At 40.7% G+C, this 27,396-nt stretch overlaps 1 protein-coding gene across 1 annotated transcript; it reads right to left on the bottom strand.

Moving 5' to 3' along the window:
• Positions 1–7: 7 nt before the first annotated feature.
• On the bottom strand, positions 8–27,147 carry LOC127165082 (complement C3). Its single transcript, XM_051109391.1, has 41 exons — positions 26,995–27,147; positions 26,710–26,905; positions 26,447–26,615; positions 26,031–26,104; positions 24,473–24,561; positions 24,270–24,352; positions 24,087–24,174; positions 23,804–23,906; positions 23,220–23,340; positions 22,938–23,053; positions 22,708–22,854; positions 22,433–22,627; positions 21,298–21,489; positions 21,058–21,210; positions 20,857–20,986; positions 20,699–20,770; positions 20,370–20,570; positions 19,703–19,817; positions 19,353–19,444; positions 19,138–19,277; positions 17,769–17,978; positions 17,571–17,634; positions 17,390–17,476; positions 9,627–9,830; positions 9,456–9,531; positions 9,200–9,359; positions 8,580–8,669; positions 8,340–8,496; positions 5,422–5,585; positions 4,433–4,588; positions 4,199–4,258; positions 4,028–4,118; positions 3,888–3,936; positions 3,499–3,589; positions 1,824–1,913; positions 1,589–1,694; positions 1,167–1,256; positions 983–1,063; positions 719–802; positions 468–603; positions 8–349 (listed from the first exon to the last, which is right to left on the bottom strand). Exons 1-41 carry the CDS (start codon positions 27,072–27,074, stop codon positions 208–210), a joined length of 4,944 nt encoding a protein of 1,647 aa, XP_050965348.1. The 5' UTR covers positions 27,075–27,147; the 3' UTR covers positions 8–207.
• Between the last annotated feature and the right edge of the window lie 249 nt (positions 27,148–27,396).

Here is a 27,396-nt window from a genome sequence, read left to right as displayed (position 1 = left end):
GTTTTATGTTTGCAAATTTTATTTGATAAATGGCTTCAAATGGTTATGTTTCATTTGACTCATTTAAGCGAACTGAGCATACTGCATGAACTTTAAAATAAGTCTACAATTATTTATAAATCTGACAATATACTTGAATTAAAAGCAAAGTTGTGGCTATAAGGCTGTTACAGCTCGGTAAATCAATTTTAAGCTCATGGAAATCTTTTAAGTGGCGCATCCAAATCGGGAGAGCCTGTCGGCAAGCGCGGTGATGCCAATAAGCTTTGATCGATATTCTTTTGTCTGGCCCTCCTTGTCTGTTGGCCAGTATTCAATCCAGGTGTCCTCACCCAAGTGGTACCTTAACCTGAGATGATTGAGAAGAGTAAGAACGTTTTAGGAGCATCCATACAGCAGATATATACTCAAAATGCACTGACTACAAGATCGGCCAATTTCCACAATAACCAAAATGAATCTCGTACTTTCCGCCAATCCTCGGAAGGGTTGTGGTTTGGCCCATGATCAGGTACGTCTTGCCTTTTTCGAATTTCAGAAAATCTCTACAGAAAGGATGAGCCAAGAACGACCTCATATTTCCTTCCACGTCTGGATCAGAGCCTAAAAACAAACGCAGACACAAGATTAAGCCAACGCAATGGACCAGTCACAATCCAGAGCCATTATTCACAGTTGACACGGCACAGCGAATCAGAAAAAAAGCAGCAACTCATACCTTCCTTGAGCACTTGCTCAATTGTCATGTTATAGATGTCCGCATGCAACGAGAAACCCATTTCCGACACCCTGATTTTGTAAACTACAATACAAATGCAAAACATGATCATCCACTGTCCACAACAGCTCGACCTTACGGGGTCTTCATTAGGGAGATAAGACAGTCCTGAGAGGGAAAGCTGTTGCACAAGATGTGATCTAACATTCTCTGCTGCTACAGTAATCTCCTCAAACACAGACACAAAGCATTCAGGGTGTTTACCGTATTCCACTTCACGTTCACAGGCCTTGTCTTCACGTTTTTCCTCAACGATGTGTTCATTCTTTTGCAAACTGCAGTTCTCTGTCAGGATATTTCATTCATTTACCACACTTTGACTTCATAAAATGACATTTTTAAAGCATGTTGTATGTTCATCTTGTGTTTAAAATGAAACTGTACATACCTTCAGCACACTGGCACAGCTCCTGATGGCAGAGTCTGTTCAGCGATCCATCTTTCTTATAAGGATGGTAGAACTTTGCGCAGCGCTTATCTGTCAAAATATGCAGATCAGATTGAATATGCCAGCGGTTGCCCTACCCAGTGTGTCGAAATGGTCAATCATATGGAATCGTGTGTTTTGATAATCATTGCCATTTGCATGATGGAATAGTGCCGAGGTTCATCTGTGTAATTTATTACTTTTTTTATTTCAGTGGAGCTCAAGCTCAATTTCTTGCAATTTCAAGCTCTAGTTGCATACAGAAAAACTGACGAGAGAACACTTGATTTATCACACAATCTACTGCTAAAATGTGTAAATTGTCAAATTACTGAAGAAATAGTTATATGCACTTATTTGTTGACAACTGTAACATCGCACACCTGGAGCGTTGTACTCGTACACGGTGATTCCAGCGGGCTGCAGCATTCCCACTTCATTGATCTTGTGCATTCTGAAGACAAGTCTTTCCTTCTCTTTATTAGAAATCTAAAAAGGCATTAAGTAAAAAGTTATTATTATGAGCCACCACTACACCAAACAGCAATTTACCAAAAGAGCAAAAACACGCAAAAATAACAAATAAAAAGGCAATATTCAGGAATAGTGACAATGTACCTTATCTATATAGATGATAAGAGATCCTCGCTCTGACAGTTCCTTGTTCATCTCAAAGCTCTGAATGTACTTATCCTTACCACTGGATAACTGATGGCACAAGCGTAAGTGAAAAAACAGGTGTGATATCAGTGTTTAAGTTTTAAAGGGGTCATGAACTGTCTTTTTTATTATTTTGTACTGTTCTCTGAGGTCCCCTTATAATGTTATCGTGATTTTTACATAAAAAAAACAAACAAACATAATTTAGAAGTAATAGGCTATTTTTACCCTATGGAATTGCTCAGATTCTTCTTCTTCTTCTCTGAAATGAATTGCATTTTTGAGGGCCTAACATGCTTGAAAACAAATGAAACTTTGCACACACCCCAAAAGTGGTGAAAATGTATATCTGATATGGGTTTCAGAAGTGAGTGTGGCAAAGTGGCTCGATAGCGGCGCCTATAAAATTTCAGCGAAGTGCCCCTGGAGCTACGTTTCACATACATGTACGAAATTCGGTAGACACATGTAACACACCAATACCTACAAAAAAGTCTCCTGCTACAAAGTCAGAATCCCAACAGGAAGTCTGTTATTTTGAATATTCTCAGCAAGTTTTGTGTCATTTTTGCCATTTTCAGGCATATTTTAACAAACTCCTCCTAGAGATTTAAACAGCTCAACAACAAATTTGGTTAGTCTAATCTAAAGGCCTCGTGACATTAAATTGCGAAGGTTTAAAGTTTTCGTTAAAGGGCGTGTCTGTGGCGGCCTGACAAATTTTGATGTTTCGTCATGAAAAAGGAAGTTGTTATAATTCAGGCATACAATGTCCAATCTGCCCCAAACAACGACGTAACTCGCTGATTAACCTCCACGATGCATTGTTGTGGAACTAGCTAGTCACGACTGTTTCCCGAACACAGTCGCATCTTCGTCGTTTGAACCACATTAGTTCAACAATGTAGGGCCGTGGTTAATGACGTCTGCGAGTAATAATTTATGCTATTTAACGTTTTAGAGATCTCTAAAATGCAGCTATATTAAACATGGCACCTAATTTATTATTTTTTGTTCCATGTCATTTCGTTTTATTTGATGTTTGATTCATTGCGGGTTCCCTCTTACGTCATACTCCGGGGTTCCCGTAGGCATTTATGCGCATACGCACTATTCAGATACTTCGCTTGCCGAGGAAGCTTAAAAATACATGCATGTTAGCTTGCTTATTATGCCCAAGACCATAATTTACTGAGCCCATATGTCTTACTAACAGGAACTATGTTTCTAACCACAGGTCAGGAGCTGTAGTTCCAGCCACATAAGTTTGTGACGCTGTTTGCTACGCTCTAACAGACTCCTCATGGAGATTTAATGACATCAAAATTATATTTGGTCAGTGTAATCCAAAGGCCTTTGCGATGTTATACTGTGAATATCTTCAGTTTCGTTAATGGGCATGTCCGTGATGGCCTAACAAATTTTGATGTTTCGCCATGGGAATAGAATGTGCTGTAGCTCAGCCATACAATGTCCAATCTGCCCCAAACTTCACACATTTGATAAGAATCCTGGTTCATGACCCCTTTAATGTCCATTCTATGAATTTAATTGAAATCATGTTATGAATTCAAGCGAATGCGTTAGACGTATAAATATTTTAAGATTTTATGAACTTTAGCTGTTTATTTACCTTTGCAAGATCATGTTCATCCACTTTAAACCCCGTCAGCAGGCCAATATCCAAAATAGACATGGTTGAGACTCTTAACGGGTCTTTGAAACTGCAAATGAGGATTAATATGAATAATATGATTTATTTACTGGTTGGGTTAAAGTTTACCATCATACATCGCAGCTTCCCCTTGTGCAAAATGATCACATGCAAAGCATCATTTCACATTGCTTTGCTTGTTAAGTATTACAAAGTTTGATGCCATGAGACATTCTTGATAAATTACTAAAGAATCATCTGGACATCATGTTTCAGGTCTTTCTGCACATTTCTAAAAAGAGGAATTCATCAGACAAATGAGTGCCTGTGAATGTTGTTGTTTAAAGTTAGAACAGTTGTACACTCACATGTATTCAATAATGATCTGATAGCTTTCAGAGGCTCCATCATAGGATACTACACACAAGAACAAGAACATCATTCAAGCTCATTTTACAACAAAGCAGTTTAAATTACAGTCATGTCTCATTATCCTGATAAATCCTACCTTCAGACTGTTTCACCATCTGCACACTGAGATCAAACATATTACAGACGTAGTCTTTCTCTTCAGGCAGAGCATAATACACAGAAAAGACCTGAGAGGAAAGGACAGGAGCTATTGAACACAGAACAACGTGCTGGTGAAGGCATCGTGAGCTCGTTCATGAATACTCACCGAGAGCATGGCCACCCCAGTCCCTTGAGCTGTGATATTGAAACTCTTTGTAATGTCAAACTGTGGCAGACGAATAAAGAAAATACACTTTTAAGTCAATCACTTAATACAAACAGCATGTGAATCAGACTGTGTCTGGTGTAAATGTGCATTGGACATCATTTTAATTCGATTTCTCAATTGCATTACTCAACGCAGGCTGAACAGTGCAAACATTCATTCATGTTTCCAGACCTTGTCTGAGCGTGCAATTAGATTGTTGGATGATCTGAAAGCGATTCTGGTTTTCTCTTTTCTCTCCTGCACAGCCAGCTCCAGGTTCAAATTGATGTCTGTCTTCTTAACCTGAATGCGGTACTCAGCCACAGCTTGGAAGACCATGATTGTTGCCTAAACAGGTAATTAAACAAGAAGAAACAATTTTTTGAAACTGATTTTCATGCTCCACCCCATAGTCTCACAGCTGCTGTATTCAACTCCCATTACTTTTAACACTAAATTTTTAGCATGAAAATAACAAATTCGGAAAATGTAAAACCTCACAATCTCATTTGCATTTCATACTTATTCTGATATTCTCAGATTTCTCAGCACATGGATATTTTTGAAGTGCGTAGATATAAGCCTATAAAATGAAGTTTCATTGGTATAGTGATAAAACACTATTCCCTTAAAAATAGGACGGCAACATAAATTGCAAACTGCATAATCAATCAGTTCACAAAATCATATATTTGTCACCAGTGTTAGGGGTAATGCATTACAAGTAGCGCGTGTTATGTAATCAGATTACTTTTTCAAGTAACTAGTAATTACTTTTTAACTGAAATGCAATTCCCTGACAAACCTGCAATAATTTAATATGCTAACACAAATATCCTTTATGTATTTAATCCTATTGTATTTACCCATATCTTTGCTGCTGACTTTTGATGATCCAATTCAACCATACTAATAAACAAAAAGACTTTAGATTTACATCACTTTTTATTTATGCATTTATTTTTTATTATTTTTTCTCCTGCATCCTATTTACTTTTGGTGTGAAAGGGCTTTTATATTTGCCAAAAACAGAACTTTTTTATATTAAAAACAAACAAGCAAGCCCAGTCCATAAAAAGTAACTAATTAACACAGTTTGTTACTTTTTAAGGAATAACGCAATATTGTAATGCATTCTTTTTAATTATTGCACTTTTTCCTAAAACTGTCACTTAAAATACCTGTGTTGTGCCGTAACCCCCATAGCGGGTTTGTTGCTGTCCCAGCCAACGCACTGCCCGTCCAGCTCTCTCGAAATCCTTTTGCCTTACTAGGGCAAGCACTGCATAACCTGTGGCCTCTAGAGAGTGATGGTGCTGCCCAGGAACTTGCCAAAATAATCCATCTAAAAGTGCGTATATGCAAAATGTGACATCACAATTTAATTAATTAGTTTTTATTTTTTGAGCAGACATGTACATTTTAAGAAAATAAACATAGTTACACAACACTGAATTTCAAAATAAATAAATAAATAAATACATTGAGAAAATGCTTTCCTCTTTGCATCATCATAAATGCATTTCTTAATTTCACATTTCGGATGTTAGATGAAACCTTACTGACATTACTTACCAGCAAAAAATGCTTTTCTTACTAAGATTTTTTGTCTTGTTTCCAGGCAAAATATCTAAAAATTCTTAAATCAAGAAGGATTTTCTAGACAAGCAAAAAATATTGGGTCCCACTTTATATTAGGTGGCCTTAACTAATATGTACTTACATCTTAAAATAAGTACAATGTACTTATTGTGTTCATGTTGTATTGCAAAACACTTTTGCTGTTATTGAGGCGGGATACGGGTAAGGTTAGGGACAGGTTTGGCGGTATGAGTAGGTTTAAGGGTGGATTAAGGTGTAAGGGATGGATCAACAGTGTAATTCTAAATGTAATTGCAGAATTGCAGAGATGTAATTACATTCAAGTATTTATTTATTTTTTTAAATATAAGTACAATGTAAAATGTATGTACACCATAAAAAAAACAAAAAACAAAAAAAAAACAAAAAACGGAAAATAACTGTGATTTTTTTCATGTTGTTTTCTTTTATTTTGAATTGCAGTCAAAACTCTGTAAAATTATCTCTAAATTAACTATTTGGCTGTTATTTTAAGTATTATGACATTAATGACAAATTACAGTAATTCACATTTTATATACAGAAAAACTGCTGTTTTTTTATACAGTATGTTTTCTGTTTTCTTAAATTACAAACAAATGTATGTAAAATTACAAACAAAAAACCCGGATAAAACGGTCAAATGACTGGCAGTAAAGTAAAATCTCCTTATTTAAATAAGCTGACAAACACTGTTATTTTACAGGTATTTCCTGAATTTAATGATCAAGCACCTTGACTGTAAAACAAAAGGCAAAAAAATGGTCAAATGACTGGCAGCACAGGGCGCCAAACAAAAACCTTACCATTAAAATTAATGTTATTGCTGGATATGTTAGCTTTAAGTCTTGCATTTTTTACAGCAGTCTTGCAATGCTATGATAGTCAGAGATTTATTTATTTTATTATTATTATTTTTTTTTTTTTTATGCATGTTGAATGGAGTCTGTTTGACGCACACAAACATCAAGAATCAGCACATGAATCTCAACAATGGTGACAATCAGCAAAAAGCTTGATTTGAGATGATCAGGGCTAATATGAATATTTTGTCGATTGTCACCATTGTTGAGATTCATATCCAGATTCTTGATGTCTGTGACTCTACTTATTCTTGTCTACACAGTTTTTTCAAAATAACATACAAACTTTCAAAATAGCAAAGTGGGATAAAAGTTAATGCATTAAAATTCAAAAACTACAAAAAAAAAAATAATAATAATAATTTTGCTCAGACACTGGATTTATTCATTTCATTTAAATATCAACATCTAAACCTCAGTTAATTCTCCAAAAGAAGTTTTGTATGAAAGAAACAAAGTCAGACTGGTTTGTATTAAGTGAGGATACTGTGATCTAGAGAGATCTCTTAGTGTTTCATGTTCTTTTGGGATTTAAAGTGTTTCTGTTGTCTGAGTTTTGTGGGTCACCATTGTGCTGAAGAGCAGAGCGTGTGCTTTAGTCCAGGAGAAGACATGTTGCTGTCATGCTGCATGTTATTTTATTTAAAGGCTGTAACTGTGGAGTTACTGAAGCAGTGATAGTTTGTTTTTGTATGTGTCTTGTTACTAGCTAGTGGTTAACTGCAAAAAACAAAATAACTTAGTTTCACAGAGAATGTTTCATGATGATAATCCAGACAATACCTGTAAAATAACAATTTTAAAAAAGAAAAGAACATTTAAGAAAATTTAGGATATTTGATCTTTTACAGTGTTTGTTTGATAGCTGCTTCTGCAAGCCATTGACTGTTTTTATTATTATTTTTTTTTAAACATTATTTTCATTAATGATAAGCGTTTGGCACCCTGTGCCCTGGCCAGTGTGGTAAGCAAAATAATCTTATTGCAAGCAGAAAACAAAATTATTTTGCTTACCCCATTGGCAGATTATTTTGCTTGTTTCAAGCAGAAACTCACTTAATTTTGACTTTTTTTTTTTTTTTTTCCTGAAAACAAGACAATATTTTTGCTTGTCTAGAAAACCCTTCTTGATTTAAGAATTTTTAGATATTTTGGCTTAAAACAAGACCAAAAAAAAATCTAAGTAAGAAAACCCTTTTTTGTAGTGTAGGTTTTATTAATAGTTGCAATAAGTTTTTATTTTTATATTTTAAGTTTTCATTTTAATTTTTAGTTAAAAGTTTTAGCCGTTTTAAATATATTAATATAGTTTTATAATTTTTATTTTTATTTTAGCACAAGTTGAACAAAATGAAAATGAGAAATGTTTTCATTGGCAACTGTCTGAAAAAAAAAAAAAAATATATATATATATATATATTTTTTATATATATTTTATTTCAAGTAACAAAAATGTATTTGTTTTATGGTTTTGGTTTTAGTCAACTATAACAAACCTGGTGCAACTGCCTGGAAGAACACAAGCTTTAGTTATGGAGAAAGTGACCTCAGCTCAATCTCACCTTCCATGCTACTAGACATTTGCTGAGTTTCTGACAGACAGTAATGTCACTGACCTTTGCTTTCGGTGGAATGACTGATCAAGATGTCTTTATTGAGTTTTCCAGCATGGGCCAAAGCGTAAGAAGTCATAGCAACAGCATATGAGCTTCTCAGACTGTGAACTCTCAGTTCCAGGTAATCAGTGGCTTTTTTCATACTGTTCTTAAGATTCTAGTATAGAGAGAGAGACCGAGTGAGACGTGCTCCAGATGAAGATGACATATCAGAGCACTGTTTCCAGGAATCACACTTACATTTCCAGCACAGATCTTGCTCCCCTCTTGCATGGCAATAAGGATGAATGCAGTCAGAGAGGCGTCAGCATCCTTCCCGCGTACGTCGCCCTAGAAATAACATATACTCAAATAATAAGCCGTTGTATAATTATATAAAAAGAATCTCGAGATGCTTCTGAAAAATACGCAGAGCTGTAGGTGCTACACACAGCCAGTGGTTTGGCAGACATTCACACATTGTACTTATTAGTTGTTCTGATGTTCTGAAGTAATAGTATCTAATTTCCTGCTTCACCAAAACTGGGCGGGCCAAGAACACCAGACAAGGATTTGTGATACATGGGTTGAAGTATTCATCTGTCTGACGTCAGAAAGGTGCAGATGTTTGGAAAGCTGGAGTATGTTTCTGAAGTACAGCGTTTTCAAAAGACAAAATCAAAATGTTTATTCTGAAAAGCCTACCTGTTGATCGTACTTATTTTTTTTTTCTTTAAAGATATATTTATGCGCTTTTCACCTTCATTTTCTTAGGACAGCAGGAAACAGTGGGAGAAGATACCCAGGAAAGGACCACAAGCTGCGAACCGCCAGAGTGCAATGGATCTGGCAGTTGTGCTTGATTCACAAATTTAACTTACAACCATCTCACTGTGATAAACAGGTGCGTCTTCTCTAAACGTGCCGTCTGCCAGCTGTTTGTTTGTGGCCAGCCAGTTGAGGGCGCTGCAGATCACATTCTCCTCTATGACAATCAGATCGCTGGCCATCGCGAACACTTTAGCCACGTATGCTGTCAGCCTGTAAAAGGATTCAACAGAAAAAGCCACCTTAAGCATAATACAAGAAACATGCAAGAAAAAACAATTGTTACACAAACAATATGCATTATTTTACCATGTGCTACTCGGCGTGCTTATCCAGGCACCGTATGACCCATCAGCTTTACGGAAGGCCAATTCCTGCTGATAACCTTGTTCGGAACAGCAAATTAATGACACAGTGATGGACACTCGGCACTCGCTTTAACAACACATTAAAAGGTGATGTCGAAGGTGGTCAGCTGACCTGTTCTGATGTGGTTAATGGCTTCATTACGACGGTTCATGCCAACAGCCTCCCACTGATTGGTGCCGTCCAGATAATGAGTGGCAATGAGAGGTAGAGTCATATAGATCATGTTCTGCTCTCCACATCCAGAGGGCTGGACAATGAGCTGACCCATAAAATGTCCATTGATGGCCTGCTCGACTGTGCGTGTTATCTCCTCACCTGCAAACGTGGAAAGTAACAGACTGCGAGTGGGTTTCGTAAGTCATATTGATACCAGTGTGGTTGGTGCCATTGCGCCATATATGAACAGATATACCAGGGGCGAATCGGGTGGAATCGCAGAATCGAGACATAGAAAAGGAATATACAGTATAACATGGAATGTCATAGAACTTGGCAAATTTTGGATTAATAAATAGTAGTGCTGTACAGTTAATCAAACACGATATGGACTAGTGTCTAGAAGATTAAAAACATTTTAAGGACTCCAATACAAATTCATCCATGGTTTTCTAACTGTTGTGTAAACTATGTTTGCCAAATAATTAAATAAATAAATAAAGAAACAAATAAATAAATAACTTTTTACATGATTTTTTACACCTTAATTTGATTACATTTTAAAAGGTTAATCTGTTAATATTTTACTCATTTGTTTACCACAATTTTTGCTAATACATTTGTATTAAAACATGACTCCAGAAACGAAAACATAGAATTTCAGAATTTGTTGTAAAATTGTTGGTTTGATGAATGAGACATGCTTGTTGATTACTAACATTACATTGTCAGCAAAAAATAAAGGCAAATTTCAATATTTTTTGATAATTTCCTCATCCCCATGTCATCCAAGATTGTTTTTTTTTTTTTTTTTCTTCAGTCGCAGAGAAATTACGTTCCCCTTCAGGAACTCGAGCCACGTCGAAACGCTAGGGGAACGCCTTCAGCGTGACCGTGCTCTGAATCACATGTGTAATCAGTCCAATGAAAGAGCGAGACGTCATCGGCGGGTGACGTCACCAACCAGGAAGCTATAAATACACGTGCGTTAGAAACCGGCGTCCGCTTCTGTCTTTCAGCAGCGCTCTGTGTCTGTGTGTTTGTGCTCGTTTTGGTTGCCAGTTTGCACCACTTTTATTTCTCAGAGCACAATGTCTAAAAAGAGCTCTAAAACTAAGCATTTAGACAAACCATGTTTTAGAGCGTGTGTTCCTCCCTGCCCTCGCTACATCACGAGCGGGGATACACACGCTCTATGTGTGGTTTGTCTGGGAGTGGAGCATGCGGCATCGGCTTTCTCGAAAGCCGATTGCCCGCATTGCGATCTTCTTCCGATGCGCACGCTCCGCTCCCGGAAGGCTCTCTTTGAGGAGGGAGCCTTCAAAAGCGTTCCTCGCGGGTCTGGTCCCGCTTCCGCCGAGGCGGAGCGGGCACTGCACTCGTGGGGATCGCAGTTGGATCTGTTGGAGGGTATGGAGACGGGTGTCCCCCTATCTTCTGCCTCACCCAGCAGATCCGCAGCCCGTTCCGCGGGATCGGAAGCCCGCACTGCGGTTTCTTCCCCCCCGGGGAACGGGCTCGACGGTCCGACTCTCATCCTCCGAGGGGGGTGAGGTCGAGATCGTCGAAGAAACACCTCAGTCTGTGCAATATGAGGAGCTGCTGGAGGTTGTGACTCGTGCTGTAGAAAAGCTGAAAATAGATTGGCCCGCCGAGTCACAGGCCGAGCCTCAGAGAAGTAGATTGGATGAGAGATTTCTGCAGTCTCGGCCACCTTCAGCCCGCCGGAGCCTTCCTTTTTTTCCCGATCTCCACACCGAGGTGTCGAGATCGTGGAATTCCCAGTTTTCGGCCTGCTTGTTCATCCCCGCTTCCTATAACTATGGCAGCGTTGCGGGGCTGGATGAGCGCGGCTATAGAGCGATGCCACGGGTGGAACAGACACTCGCCAGCTATCTGTCCCCCGGTTCGGCATCGTCTCTCAAGGCTCCGGCATTGCCGACCAAACCGTTGCGAGTCACTTCAGCGTTGGTCGGCAAGGGGTACACGGCGGCAGGTCAGGCTGGTGCGTGTCTGCACACGATGTCCGTGTTGCAGGCATACCAGGCTGACCTGCTGAAAGAGCTGGATAAGGGAGAAGAGATCAAAGACGCTGATATCGCGGAGGTTAGGAGGACCGCTGATCTGGCTCTCCGCGCCACTAAGGAGACCGCTCGTGCTATCGGGCGGTCTATGGCTGCCCTAGTGGCCGCGGAGAGGCACCTTTGGTTGACCCTGTCCGATATGAAAGAAAAGGACAGGGTCTTCCTTCTGGACGCCCCGCTTTCGCCTTCTGGCCTGTTCGGCGACTCCGTTAACTCGGTCGTCGACAGGTACCAGGAGGCTCGCAAGCAAGCGGCGGCGTTCCAACGGTTCCTCCCCCTCCGCCATCCAGCTCACGAGGCTGCTAGGCGGGAGCAGCCTCGGCCGTCTACCAGCTCCTCATATAGAGATGCACAGAAACAGAGTGTGGCCACTTGCACTCCGCCCCATCGAGAGCGAGTGGTCGTACGCTCTAAGTCGGGGACTTCTAAGGCGAGGCCCGACCTGAGGGTCGTGCTGCAGTCTAGGAAGTCCTCGACTAAGCGGTCCTGACAATTCAGGACCGCTGAGGGCAGCCCCAGGGGGGGAAAGGCGGGGCGCACCGCATTCTTCAGTGTCCGCCTCCCCCCTGTGCCCTCAGGAGACCGTTCTGCTAACCCTGCCGGTGCTTCAAGGCGCAGCGGCCTCCAGCGAGCATACACCTCGGTTTCTCCCGCCCGGCAACGTAGCGGGGCCGGGGAGCTCGCCACCCCCGAGGGGGTCTCGGGGGCCGCTAGTTCAGGTGCTTCCTGCCCGGGAACCGTTACAGGACACCGTTCTAGTGGCTCAACAAACACCAGAGACCAGTCTCGAGAGACTGGTTCCCTTAGTAGATCATTTGGCAGCGTGGAAACTACTGCCCAATGTGTCTGCTTGGGTCCTGCGTACTGTAGAAAGAGGGTATCGAATACAGTTCGGCGCTCCTCCGCCGCCATTTGTCGGGGTCTCCCCCACCTTGGTGGGCCCCGAGCAGGGTCTGGTAATGGAACAAGAAGTAGTTTCTCTTCTGAGGAAGGAGGCCATCGAGGTGGTCCCTCCTCACGACAGGGAGTCCGGGTTCTACAGCCGGTATTTCATTGTTCCGAAGAAGGATGGGGGCCTGCGTCCCATTTTAGATCTTCGTGTTCTGAACCGCTCAGTCATGAAGCTGAAGTTCAGGATGCTTACTCTCAAGCAAGTAGTGTCACAAATCAGGTCCGAGGACTGGTTTGTGACGATAGATCTGAAAGACGCGTACTTCCATGTCTCCATCCTTCCTCAACACAGGAAGTTCCTGAGGTTTGCTTTCAGGGGCGAAGCATACCAATATCGGGTTCTTCCGTTCGGCCTAGCACTCTCCCCCCGCACTTTTACCAAGTGTGTGGATGCAGCTCTGGCTCCGTTGCGACTCCAGGGCATCCGCATACTAAACTATATCGACGACTGGTTAATTCTAGCACAGTCGGAACAGTTAGCGGCTCAGCATCGAGATGTTGTGCTCGCTCACATGAAAGAGTTGGGGCTGAGACTGAACGCCAAGAAAAGTGTGTTGTCTCCATTACAGAGAACCACTTATCTAGGTGTGGTATGGGATTCGACCACGATGCAGGCACGGTTGTCTCCTGCTCGGATAGAGTCGATCCTCGCTGCAGTCAGGAGAGTCAAAGTAGGCCGGTCACTCACTGTCAAGCAGTTTCAACAACTGCTGGGTCTGATGGCAGCTGCGTCCAACGTGATACCTTTTGGCCTGCTGTACATGAGACCTCTACAGTGGTGGCTCAAAACCAGGGGGTTCTCCCCGAGGGGAAACCCGCTTCGCATGATCAAGGTCACGCGGCGATGCCTACGTGCCTTGGACATGTGGAGGAATCCCTGGTTCCTGTCTCAGGGCCCGGTGCTGGGAGCTCCTTGTCGCCGCGTAACGCTAGCAACAGATGCTTCCCTCACCGGTTGGGGTGCGGTCATGAGTGGCCACACCGCCCGCGGTCTGTGGAGAGGTCACCAACTCACTTGGCACATAAATTGCCTGGAGATGCTGGCCGTGTTCCAAGCGCTGAAGCACTTTCTCCCGGACCTAAGAGACCGTCATGTGTTGGTCCGCACCGACAACACAGCGGTGGTCTCTTACATCAACCACCAGGGAGGCCTGCGTTCGCGCCCCTTGTACAAGCTGGCGCACCAGATCCTTGTGTGGTCCCGGGGCAAACTCCTCTCGCTGAGAGCAGTTTACTTGCCGGGGTATCTCAATGTGGGAGCAGACATCCTGTCGAGACAGGGGCCGAGGCCCGGGGAATGGATGCTTCACCCCGAGGTGGTGAAGCAGATTTGGAGAGTGTTTGGTCCAGCCCAAGTGGACCTTTTTGCCACGAGGGAGAACACGCAATGTCCCCTCTGGTACTCTCTAGCTCATCCAGCTCCCCTGGGGCTGGATGCCATGGTACAGACGTGGCCGAGGCTTCGTCTGTACGCTTTTCCCCCGATCGCTCTGCTCCCGGGAGTTCTAGAGAGAGTGCGCCGGGACGGGGTGTCCCTCCTTCTAGTAGCCCCATACTGGCCGGGCCGAGTTTGGTTCTCAGAACTGATTTCTCTCCTCGACGGCTCTCCATGGGAGATTCCCGTCAGGAGGGATCTCCTCTCACAGGCGGGGGGCACTGTGTTCCACCCTCGCCCGGAGCTGTGGAAACTTTGGGTGTGGCCCCTGAGGGGGCACACCTCTTAGCTTCCGGTCTCTCAACCGAGGTTGTTGAGACCATCCTCCAATCTAGAGCTCCTTCTACGAGGAAACTTTATGCCTTGAAGTGGAAACTTTTCACTTCTTGGTGCGGAAGCCACCAGCAGGACCCAGTTAACTGCCCAGTTGGTACAGTGCTGGAGTTCCTGCAGGATAGGCTTTCCGCAGGGTTATCCCACTCCACCCTGAAGGTCTACGTGGCGGCCATTGCGGCCTACCACGCCCCTCTCGGTGGTCTTTCGGTGGGTAAGGAACCCCTTGTCTCACGTTTCCTCCGTGGTGCACTGAGGCTGAGGCCTCCTGTACGTTCTCGTGTTCCCCCATGGGACTTGTCGCTGGTGCTAGAGGCTCTCTGTAGGCCTCCTTTCGAGCCTATTGAAGAGATTTCCGATCGTCACCTTACGATTAAGACAGTTTTTCTCATTGCTATTACTTCTCTTAAGAGAGTTGGGGATCTCCAGGCCCTTTCAGTGGCCCCTTCTTTTCTGGACTTTGCGCCAGGTTTGGCAAAAGCTTTTTTGCACCCTCGTCCGGGTTATATCCCTAAAGTCCCCTCCTCAGCACCACGGCCGGTCGTACTTCAGGCCTTTTATCCTCCTTCCTTCCGGGAGCCCGACCAGCAGAAGCTAAACTGTATGTGTCCAGTTCGAGCGCTGGACACGTACGTCCACAGAGCAGCCATGTGGAGAAAATCTGATCAGCTTTTCGTTTGCTATGGTCCGGCTAAGCAAGGCTTTCCGGCCACCAAACAAACTTTAAGTCGTTGGATTGTGGATGCTATCTCTACTGCATATGAGTCCTCTGGTCTCCCTACTCCTTTAGGGGTCAAGGCTCACTCAACCCGGAGTGTTTCGGCCTCCAAGGCCTTCCTCGAAGGTGTCCCTATTCAGGACATCTGTAATGCTGCGGGATGGTCCACGCCCCTTACTTTTGTCAGGTTTTATGACCTAGACTTACGAGTCTCTCCTGGCTCTTCCGTCCTTTGTCCTAGCTCTTCCTAGGCAGGGACTTGGCTTCTGGCGGCGTGGGCATCTCGTTCCCCTAGCGTTTCGACGCGGCTCGAGTTCCTGAAGGGGAACATCTCAGGTTACGTATGTAACCCTGGTTCCCCGAGGGAACGAGACGCCGCGTCGAAACGCTAGGGGAACGCCTTCAGCGTGACCGTGCTCTGAATCACATGTGTAATCAGTCCAATGAAAGAGCGAGACGTCATCGGCGGGTGACGTCACCAACCAGGAAGCTATAAATACACGTGCGTTAGAAACCGGCGTCAGCTTCAGGAGAGAAGCAGCGCTCGCAGGGATGCAGGGTGAGGGCCTCGAGACGCGGCGTCTCGTTCCCTCGGGGAACCAGGGTTACATACGTAACCTGAGACGTTTTTGGAGGAAAACATTCCAGGATTTTTCTCCATATAGCGGACTTTAATGGGAGCCAGTGGGTTGAAGGTCCAAATTGCAATTTCAATGCAGCTTCAAAGGGCTCTACATGATCCCAGCTGATGAATAAAAATCTTATCTAGAGAAATGATCGATAAAACAATCAAAATTAATATACTTTTTAACCACAAATGCTCGTCTTGGACTAGCTCTGCGATGTGCATGTGTAGGGCGAAAAAGTCCATCTAATTTTCTCCTCCAACTTCAAAATGATCCAAGATTGCTGTTCTACCTTTTTTGTAAAGGGCTTTTGACTTTCTGTGTAAGTACGTTTTGTAAACACAGGGTCGATACTTCCGCCTACGTCACGTGTGCGTGATTACATAATACACTATATTGCCAAAAGTATTCGCTCACCCATCCAAATAATCGGAATCAGGTGTTCCAATCACTTCCATGACCACAGGTGTATAAAATCAAGCACCTAGGCATCCAGACTGTTTTTACAAACATTTGTGAAAGAATGGGTCACTCTCAGGAGCTCAGTGAATTCCAGTATGGAACTTTGATAGGATGCCACCTATGCAACAAGTCCAGTCTTGAAATTTCCTCGCTCCTAAATATTCCACAGTCAACTGTCAGCTGTATTATAAGAATGTGGAAGCGTTTGGGAACGACAGCAACTCAGTCACGAAGTGGTAGGCCAGCAGATGCTGAGGTGCATAGTGCGAAGAGGTCGCCAACTTTCTGCAGTTAATCGCTACAGACCTCCAAACTTCATGTGGCCTTCAGATGAGCTCAAGAACAGTGCGCAGAGAGCTTGACTGGCCTGCACAGAGTCCTGACCTCAACCCGAAAGAACACCTTTGGGATGAATTAGAGCGGAGACTGAGAGCCAGGCCTTCTCGTCCAACATCAGCGTGTGACCTCACAAATGCGCTTCTGGAAGAATGATCAAAAATTCCCATAAACACACTCCTAAACCTTGTGGACAGCCTTCCCAGAAGAGTTGAAGCTGTTATAGCTGCAAAGGGTGGACCGACGTCATACTGAACCCTGCGGATTAGGAATGGGATGTCACTTAAGTTAAGTCGAGCTAGTGCAAGATGAGCATTTGTGGTTATAAAGTATATAAATGTATATTTTTTATTAGAAAATGATGGATTTATTTAATAGACAAGACTCTTATTCCTCAGCTGGGATTTGTAGAGTCTTTTCAAGCTGCATTGAAACTGCAATTTGGACCTTCAACCCATTGGCCACCATTGAAGTCCACTATATGGAGAAAAATCCTGTAATGTTTTCCTCAAAAACCTTCATTTCTTTTCGACTGAAGAAAGACATGAACATCTTGGATGACATGGGGGTGAATAAATTATCAGGAAACGTTTTTTAAATTCTCATATCATCAAGTAATTAGACCTGTTTTTTGATTACAAAAAATTAACCACTAAAACGGAATCCATAAAATTTCAAATGAAAAAAAAAATAAATGGAATTTGGGAAAAAAAAAAAAAAAACAACAGATTTCATATATGCTTCAGAGAAGGACAGTGCAATGAGATTTTCACCTATCACTGTGATCACCGTGTTAGCAGGTGTGTTTGGAACCTTTCGGCGTGGGATGTCGCTCCTCATAAACACGACCTGCGAGCCGCCTGTTCGTTCAAGAGGACACAGGGAGCATTAAAGAGCATTTCAGGTGTTGCAAATATTTTCATTGCATTTTAGGTGTTTATAAAGAAGCTGCACCTGGATGCTCGGATGGGTTGATCTCCACAACCTTCTGCTGGACTTCAGTTAGCACACCTTCAGGCTGAAAGAAAGATGGACGCAAATGGAACTTAGTGGACGCACTGAAAATCTCAAAATAAAGTGATGGACAGTTTGTGACAGATTCCTGCAGAAATCACCAGAGGCTTCCTGTAAATGTTGACATGGCAGACTCACCACCACCTTCAGATTCCTTTTGATTGCATCATTGCGATTCGGGCTGTATGCTTCCACTTCGATCCACTGCTCTTTCAGCTCCATGGGGATGATGATGATAGGGACGGCTATGGAGGACATGGCACCAACTGAAACGGTTATCCTGCCTTTCTGTTTTTTGCTGGCACTGCTGCAAATACCTTCCGACGTCTTAAATCTAATATTCACCGTCTGGTATAAGACAAAACAACACCTTAAGAATGTGGAGAAACCGTACAGTCCAGTCTAGTCCGGTCCACTGCTGTACAGTTAAACTGTGTAAAAGCACGACATATGAAATAAGGGTAAAAACACTCTAATATAATCATAAATATGCAATTTAATACAACCGCTGATATTTATTCGAGCAAAAAGTAAGATGAAATTCTGATGCTTGTAATGTAAATCAAGGAGATCTTTATAACACTTACATAAAATCATAGGTGACCCTGGACCACAAAACCAGCCATAAGGGTCAATCTTTCCAAATTGAGATGTATACATCATCTGAATGCTAAATAAATAAGCTTTCCATTGATGTAAGGTTTGCTTTGATAGAACAATATTTGGAAAATCTGGGATCTGAGGGTGCAAAAAAAAAAAAAAAAAATCAAAATTATTGAGAAAATCGCCTTTAAAGTTGTCCAAATAAAGTTCTTAGCAATGCATATTACTAATCAAAAATTAAGTTTTTTATTATACTATAGATATATTTACAGTAGGAATTTTACAAAATATCTTCATGGAACATGATCTTTACTTAATATCCTAATGATTTTTGGCATAAAACAAAAATCAATCATTTTGACCCATACAATGTATTTTTGGCTATTGCTACAAATATACCCAGGCAACTTAAGACTGGTTTTGTGGTCCAGGGTCACATATGAGCTGTCATCTCCAATGATATGTCTTAAGATCATATTGAAATGAGTTTTATGATTAAAGCTCTGTAGTTTCAAAACATATAGTGCAAAGCAATAGAACGATGGTTGAGAGATGAACAAACAAACATTCCTCAAAAGCCTGATGATCATATTTGAGACACATTGATTTTCTTCTAGAAAATTATGTCTGGATAAAGTAAAGCTAAGCTGCTTCATTCCAGTAACCGTTCATCTTAAAATATTACTCACGCTTTACATACGTTTGTACAATTGTGCTAAAAAGCCTTTTACTTATAAACTGTCAGTCAGATGACAGAAGGCATGGAGCATATTGCGTGTAACAGCTTTAACAACAAAGCTTTGATCATGTTGTTTTTTTTTTTTTTTTTGCATATCAAATATGATACAGTAGGTTTTGTAAGATTTGCACAATGCACTGTAGCATGTCAGTAAACCGCACATACTTTTATCCTCTGATTGATGTAATTGTGAACAACAGCCTTTATTTCGAGCTGTTCATTGCGCACCGCCGAATAAGGCATCTTCAGATCGATAAAAAAATCTTTCTTCACAGTTATCTCATAGGGATCAGCCACACACATTCCTGCAGAGAAACAGAGGGAGCGTCAAAGAACAACAAATCATACCAAATAACAAATGAACAAGAGCGTCTTTTTACCAAGGGTCTTGGACAGGCTGATGGCAGTGATCTGCCAGGTTGTGATTGAGTCTTTCAGGTATATTCCAGTTCTTAAGGTAGATGTTTCAGTGCTAGGCACAAACCAAGACACTGTCACTACAGCCAGTATCTCCAAGATTTTGCAAACATTCATGCAAACACTATTTGCTCACCACCACTTTAGATTCCATTTGAGGATTTACCTTAAAATGACGCTGTATCACCAAAATAAATATTTTTATAGCTGATAAAACTGTCTAATATTGTCACCTTGTCGAAAGAACATCATCTTCGTTTCTAGAAAAAGGTTTCGGATTTATTTGTGAACATAAATATCATGTTTTTCTTACCACAACTGGTTTGGTGGGCAAGCAGGAAGATCAATCTCCTCCCAAAGCCAGCTTTCAGGAAACTGAGTGCGCACCAACACTTCACCGAGATCCTCATCAAAATCATCTTCCTCACCTGTGCAAGAAACAAACTAGTATGCACTACCTTTTTCTGAAATAAATGAATACTTTTATTCAGCAAGGATGCTTTAAATTGATCAAAAGTGACAGTAAAAACATTTACAATGTTACAAAAGTTTTATGTAACTTTACATTAATCATAATAATGTATCACGGTTTCTACAAAAATGTTTCTTGAGCAGAAAATCAGCATATTAAAATGCTTTCTGAAGGATCATGCGACTCTGAAGACTGGAATAATGATGGTACAATTCCAATAAATATTATTATATATTCACTTAGAAAACTGCTATTTTAAATGGTTAAGGTATTTCACAATACTACTGTTTTTACTGTATTTCTGATCAAATAAATGCAGCCTTGGTGAGCAGAACACACTTTCAAACTGTACAACTGTTTCGATATATTATCATAATGTGAAAATGCAATTTAGCATGAAAAAGTAGCATGGATAAAGAAGCATTTGAGAGTTTGATCATTCTGTTGCTGGAATCAGTGTTTTTGAGAGCTGTGAAAATGCATTTTGCAAAAGAGGCTAAAATCTCACTGCGGGCCAGAAAATACTCTTCCTCCGCGAATGTCTTCTTATGGCGTGTCATCTCCTCGCAGCAGTGCAGGAAGGCTTTAATACATGCGTCTGAATCTAAATCTGTGATGTATTGAGCCCGCCGTTCACAGGAGTAGCCGAGGTCATTCTCTCTCAGTCCGTCCACACAGCACATCTTCAGTTCGCCAGAGTACTGACCAGCTGAGAAGACAATGTTAGTGGAGAAACAATGAGAACAGAAGGAGAATGAGAACAGCATAAAAAGGGCCAAATGACAATTTCAGTTTTATGTCAATTCATCGTAAATCCCTAATCAACAGATTCCTTACCCAGCGTAGTGGTGACCTGCAAAAGACTCTGCGCTCTGCGTTTTCTCTTAGATAGGACAGGGCACTCAATATCTACAAGAACATGAAAGGTCTGTTTGGGAATGCAGAGCATGACAGCATTGACACTTCAATTCCAGCTAAATTGACTGTTCAAGTACTTGTTCTGGTGCTGGTTCCTCCTGCGCTGTTGGACTCGAACACCAGACCTGCATCAGTGAAAACCCCCATACTGTCCTTTCCACTTCCTGCCGTACAGCCGGTGTCATGCTTCTCGATGACATCCCAGATCTAAAGCAGCATTGACACCAGGTCATTTTAAGTCTGAAACTACAGAGTTTATTGTATGTAAAGTTAATTACCTTTGTCTGAGTGAGTCTGTTCTTGTCATTAAGGACATAGACACCCTTATCTACAGCGACCAGCCCGACTTTAGCTCCAGGGTCTCCAGTGATTTTCAAGCTGATCTGATCTCCTGGGGCATATTGTGTCGGGTCCTTCACCTCAACTTTGAGCTGCGATAAGAACAGTAAGAACATGCTCATAAATGCCTATGGTTTCTACTGGCACTCGTCCTGTTCATGATTTCTCGGTTCACCCACCATTCCCATGCACGTGTCCTTCATGTCGACCCAGACTGAATCAGACACCACTTCAGATGAGCCCACGTGGTAATAAGCCACAAAGCGGAAAGACGGCACCATGTTTTTGTTTACAGGCAGAGACAGAGACACTAGAGATTGTCCTTTCATCTTAAACCTGTCTGCGTGAACAATCTGACCTTTGCTCAAGATCTGTGGGAACAATGACAAATGCAGGCATCATTACTTACATTAACAGATGGTCCCTTTTGAACATTCTGTTGACTAACTCTCATTAGACTCTGCTAATTCTTTGTGATAGTCTCCCAGCAGGCATTCTACTGACTATAAGTAACTTTGCAAGTACATGTCAACTTAAACTAACCCTAACCTTACCAGTCCACGAATACTCTACTAACACGCTGGTGAGAGTTAGTAGATATGTTGGTGCAGTGTCACCTATAGTCAACAAAATGTGTTTAAGGGACCATCAAAAAAAAGTGAAACCTAGATGTTCATATTTTCTGTTTTTTCTGTCATTTTATTAGTTTCTCTCATTTATATAGTCTTTGTTCATCGTTATTTCAGTTTTAGTTTTAATTTTATATTATTTATTTTAATATTTATTTATTTATTTATTATTTTTAATTGTTTTATTTGTAGTTAACTATAATACTATATTTTCTGGCTGCTAATTAAAATATTAAATGATATTTTTAAACTATTCATTTATTTGAAAGAGTGACTTTTAACTGGCTCAAAAATATTTAGTGACCACTTTAAATATGACAGCTAAACTGACACTCAAGTTCATGTTTAAACAAAATGTTGTTGGTGTATTTAGTGTAAAAAAAAAAAAAAAAAAAAAAAAAAAAAAGAGAGACATGCTTGAGTACGCTTGATTTCTGTATGCTTACTAAAAAACGTAAGAGCTAAAGTCAAGCTCCCAATTTGTAATTGGTAACGTTGATTTGCTTAGGCAGTTACACTCCAACATTGGTGTAGGCTTTCAAAAATGTCTATAGTGCTTGTAGAAGTATGAATACATGTTTCACATGAATTAATCCCTAAATAGAGGTAAAAAGCACTATTTATATCCAACAACTAGGATGCACAAAGTAGCACATGAGCAATAATTGCATTATGTGTTCCTCACCATATAGGTAAAGTCCTGGTTTGTCACCGCGCTGTTTCCTAGATTCAGATTGACTTTCATTTGATCACCGATCTGAAGCTCTGCAGCATCAATGCCGATGTGCAGGTAGTTGTTCCCTTTGGGAATGTAGGCCTGAGCCGTCATCTTCTTCAGCGCCTGCTGATCATCGCTTAGTTGTGGATCTTTGGTCTTTGCCTGGACATAAACAAATGGTTTTGTTGGTTTGCGAAAATTTCAAAACGTCATCAAGACTTTCATTTAAGCTCAGGTCTTACAGTGATCTCCAGGGTGGAAGTTTTTGCTGGAGTGTTGACAGTAACTTTCGCAATACCATTGGCTTTCGTTCGACCTTTGACCCCTCCAGGATTGACCTCCACTTCCACATTTTTAGCAGGTGTTTGGTCAGGATTTGTTACGTAGACCTTAATAAGAAATGGAAAAGAAACATTAAACAATAGGTGAGTATGATCATATTCTTAAATTTCTTTTTCTTTTTATTTAATACCGAGACATCAAAAGGCATCCCAGGTTTGAAGTAATGTGGTGTTTTTTTGAAGTGGATGGTGTATGGTGACGTCACAATCTGAATGCCTTTCTTGTGTGCCTCCACCATTTCACTGCCTGAACCAAACACACAGACACAGTCATCAGACATTTTCTGGGGTGAAATCAAGTTTTAGACAATATCACATACATTTCCTTTTGTGCTGGTAAACCATAAAAACCTTCCAGCAATTCTCAAGATCAAAACCCAGCACACAGTGTCCCAGTTCGGTCTGGCTCTTACCACTTTCTGTTAAAACAGTGGCTGAAATGTAGAGGGATTTCCCAACTAGCTGCTGGATGTCTGGGAAGTTCTCCTTGATCATTTGTCTTTTCAGCTCTGCCTCTCCTTCTCCATCAGATATCTACAGAGAGACAAATGGTGACATTCATGTACCGTAGTTTTTCCTATTTTATAAAATATATATATTTTTGCAATTACATTAGAATTTCTTACTATTTAAAAAAAAAAGACTAATATATATATATATATATATATATTAGTCTTTTCCCCATTTATAAAAATACACCTTTTTACTGTTTTAAAAAATTACTGTTTTTTTAGTATTTTACAGTATTTTTTTTTTCTGTAGTCCTGTAAAATAGCAATCACAACCCCCCTGTTGCAATTATGTTAGGATTGCGATATGAATTGCACATCTCATGTCTGTTGCTTATCAAGACAAGTAGGCATAACAGTCACAATAAAACAACAGTTATGTTGAACCACAAACATGGAAGCAATGCCTTTTTCATCTCCAAATTAAGTTGTGAATTATTTGGGATTGTAATTATACATTTATAAAGTACAGCTCTTTGTGGACTCACCTTAACCCTTTGCAGTGAGGCAGCAATGCTGATCTTCTTCTCATTGTCCATCACACCAAACACCACAAATGCAGTTCCTTTGACTTTATTGCCAAACAGGTACCTAACAAAACAAACATAATGTCAAACAACATCCCTTGTTTTAAATCTTTAAATAACCGGTGTGGTCAGAGAAATGAAAAATGCAGATAAAACATGCATAACAAACTAGACTTCTTAAGAGTACTATTAGATTAAGTACTAGCTTGTACAGTTAAACTATTGCATTGTTCATTTGTCATACTTAGCTGATAAGTCTACTGTCAGAGAGTTCTCATTCACATAGAAGAATGATTTGCGTGGATTTATGGTCACTTCAAAGCTTGGCAGCACTACAAAAATACAACAAAATTTAAGCCATTCTTCAATATTTACTACAGCTTTACCAACATAATATCCTGTTCTCGGAGGGAGGCAGTGAACATACCATATTCCATAACTTCAAATTCAGTAGTGAAGTTCTTTTGCGGTGTGTTTGAGTACTTTGCGATCAGCTTCCAAATCCCAGAGCTTCCAAACAGAATGTGTAGAAAACACAAGAGTCTTACTAACAGAGAAACACTGCATTATGACAATCAGTAGTTCACTGATCAGGTTTTACTGAATGGTGCACTTTAACAATAAACAAACCTGGCAAGTTCAGGTAAAGCAAAGGTTTCGGTCCTGATGCCTTGCTTTGGTTGAAATTGATCTCGGTCCAATGTGATACCTTGAGGATTCTTGTTAAACAGTAAAAATTCAGTTGTTGAGTTGTAGTTTTTTTTTTTCTTTCCTTCCAGAAACCAATGATGGGACAATTTCGGTGCTTGTTAAGGATGGTTCTGTTATTTAAAGTGTCCCTATTATGCCTTTTCAAATATGACCTTTTATGCATTGTGTCGTGTAGCTGTAAATGAACATAAACTATCTGCAAAGTTGTGACGCCGACACGATACATAAAGTTATTGTCTATAAAAAAAAAAAAAAAAAGAGTCGGTTCACAATCGCCAGAACGAGTCGTCAGGAATTCGAATCTTTTTCTGTTACGGCTATACGTCACGAAGTAACACATATGCATAATGTCTGCCCACATTCTACGTCGCGAACAATTTGCCCGCCCACAAACACAGTAACATTTTCATGTGGTTTACGTCATGTCGAGAAGACGCTGTACAATGTCCTAAGTACAATGCGGGATTCACCAAAGGCTTGCTCTTAAAAGATGGATCAGTGCCCAGTTTATTAGGACCGGCTCCTCTGAACCTCTACCTGTAAGTGTGATTAATAATTGATGGATGTATTTTCTGGCCATCGTTCAAAATACGTAGTTGTGTGTTATGTCGTGTAACATCTTGGATGACATGGGAGTAAATTATCAGGGCATTTTTTTTTTATTCTGAAAGTGGAGTAATCCTTTAAAACTTGTTGCTCTTATGTGACCTTACTCTGTATCATGCAAAAAAAAAAAAAAAAAAAAAAAAAAAAAAAAACAGTGCGACATGTAAGGTAGCCTGTATATGCTGAGTTTCAGGTCAGTTTTGTGAATGTTTGTCGTTTATTATTACTTGAAGTTCTGACAAAGAATAGAACAATAGGTTGGTGTACAAGCTGTAGTGCTTTGTGCTTTGTCAATACGCTGGGTTGACGCATATACTATTGCTGTTTGGGTGTTGTTGTTTACCACCGAGTTGTGGGCTACAGTAACGGTGATGGGCGTTCCGTGTTTGAAATTCGCTGCACGCAGTAACCTTAAACCAATTACAAAAGACTGGGTCATCAGACCAATCACCGCAGATAGTGTCAAGCAAAGGCGTGGTTTGGACAAATGATTCATTTTAACGAAGCGTTCGGGAGTCGTTGAGCAAATAAGGTAAAAATAAATGCATATTATAAGACAATAAAAGTATTTTTTTTGACCTTGCATGCATGTCAACTTGTTGCTGGCGACTCCCAAACCAAAATATGAACCTTTTATAATCCATAATAGGGACACTTTAATGTAGTGATGCACAGAAATTTTGGAAACTGAAAATATTTGGCAGAAAAATGAATTTTCGGTTTCATTTGGTAGGCCGTAATCGTTGACTGAAATTGTGATCTTTAAATAATGCTAAAATAGTGCCTTTAATTTCCGTTTCGGTAAAAATTCCTTTCAGTGCATCACTAATTTCATCTATGCTTGATAATACAACATTTGATATCAACTTACCATGATATCGACGGTGACGGAAGATCCATCGAATGGATGTTGATCAGGAGTTAGGGAGAAAATCCTGTAATTAACTGAAAAAGAAATGGTTACATCAAATAATACTGCGTGCACTATTCTATGCATGTATCCTATGTAAGGTGACTGTAAGGTGACAAAAACAAAACAAAACAAAAAAACATTTTTTATATCTATATATATATATATTTTATATCAAGTTCTCTGCATCCTTTATATAATTACGATGCCACGCTGCGCTAAAGGACCTTGTTAATGTATGCGTTCATAAATTATAGTAATAATTTATCATTAGAATATTCATTATTACAGAACGAAACTTCAACTTAGGTTTTTTTTTTTTTTTTCATTTTATAAGCCAATAAAAAGCCTATCTCTAAAATAAACCTAAATCGTACCTGTGCTAGCTGGTGTGTAGATGGGCTTGTCTGTTTGTACAAATATATATCCAGACTGGAATGAGACCATGACCACTTTCTCCAGAGTGACGGTTGGGAATTGAGCTTGTAGATACACATACTGCTTCTCCAGAGGATCATTGGAGAAGAAGTTCTGATCATCAGGAATCTAAGTAGCAAACAATCAGTCAGCCTGAATTATATCTGATAATACAATAATGACAAATCACTACTGCATTGTAATTACTATAATCAGATCTCACTTTTATATCTGTAAGTATCTGGAAATTGTTGTCTGCAGTCAGTGCCACTGATTTAGACAGTATCTCCAGGTTCTTCTTCGGGTGGTTCTTTACTATGATCCTCGCATTCAGGTTTCCTCCAGTGTAATCCTGAGCCTCCACAAACACGTTCTCGAAGGAACCCACCCTCAGTAAATTAGGAGCTGACAAGACATACCTGATGAGGTGATACTTAAGAGTTACACAAGGAACATTTCCATATCAGAAAAACTGGCATTTTTTGAGCTTTCAAAAATGAATACTCACAGTGGGTCACATAATGTGAGCAAAGGGAAGAAAAGAACAACGGCAGTCAGCGTCACTACGTTCACATGCATCGTGTTCATCGTATGTCTGTGTTAGTAACTAGAAGCGGAGCACGGTTTCAACTTTTATCATTCATCTATGTCCCTCCTCGTTTCAAGATATCATCATTGTCCTAACTGTTGAGCAACTCAGGTGGAGAAACTGAAGAATGATCAAGCAAAAGAGCGGCTACTGGTGCGTATTTGTGTGTTGTGCCATTCCATTTGAAAGCGTTAGTTAAGACAACTGTGTGTTCTCCACCCAGTTTCACAACACACCGTCTGGTCCAAATCTTCATACTAAGGGTGACATTGCAAAGCAAACCCACCAGTGCAAGAGAAGGGTATTTCCACATTCTTATTT

The sequence above is a fragment of the Labeo rohita genome, chromosome 1, assembly GCF_022985175.1.
Source record: "Labeo rohita strain BAU-BD-2019 chromosome 1, IGBB_LRoh.1.0, whole genome shotgun sequence".
Classification (NCBI taxonomy): domain Eukaryota; kingdom Metazoa; phylum Chordata; class Actinopteri; order Cypriniformes; family Cyprinidae; genus Labeo; species Labeo rohita.
This window is presented reverse-complemented; position numbering and strand designations above follow the sequence as displayed.

What these genes read in the sequence shown, in the direction of transcription:
- LOC127165082 (XM_051109391.1), bottom strand. Translation starts at nt 27,074, where the DNA reads ATGAACACGATGCATGTGAACGTAGTGACGCTGACTGCCGTTGTTCTT. An exon ending in ACATCAATCAGAGGATAAAA is followed by an intron (nt 17,979 to 19,137) that starts GTATGTGCGGTT and finishes GTCTTATACCAG; the next exon opens with ACGGTGAATATTAGATTTAA. An exon ending in TTTATCACAGTGAGATGGTT is followed by an intron (nt 8,670 to 9,199) that starts GTAAGTTAAATT and finishes TGTTATTTCTAG; the next exon opens with GGCGACGTACGCGGGAAGGA.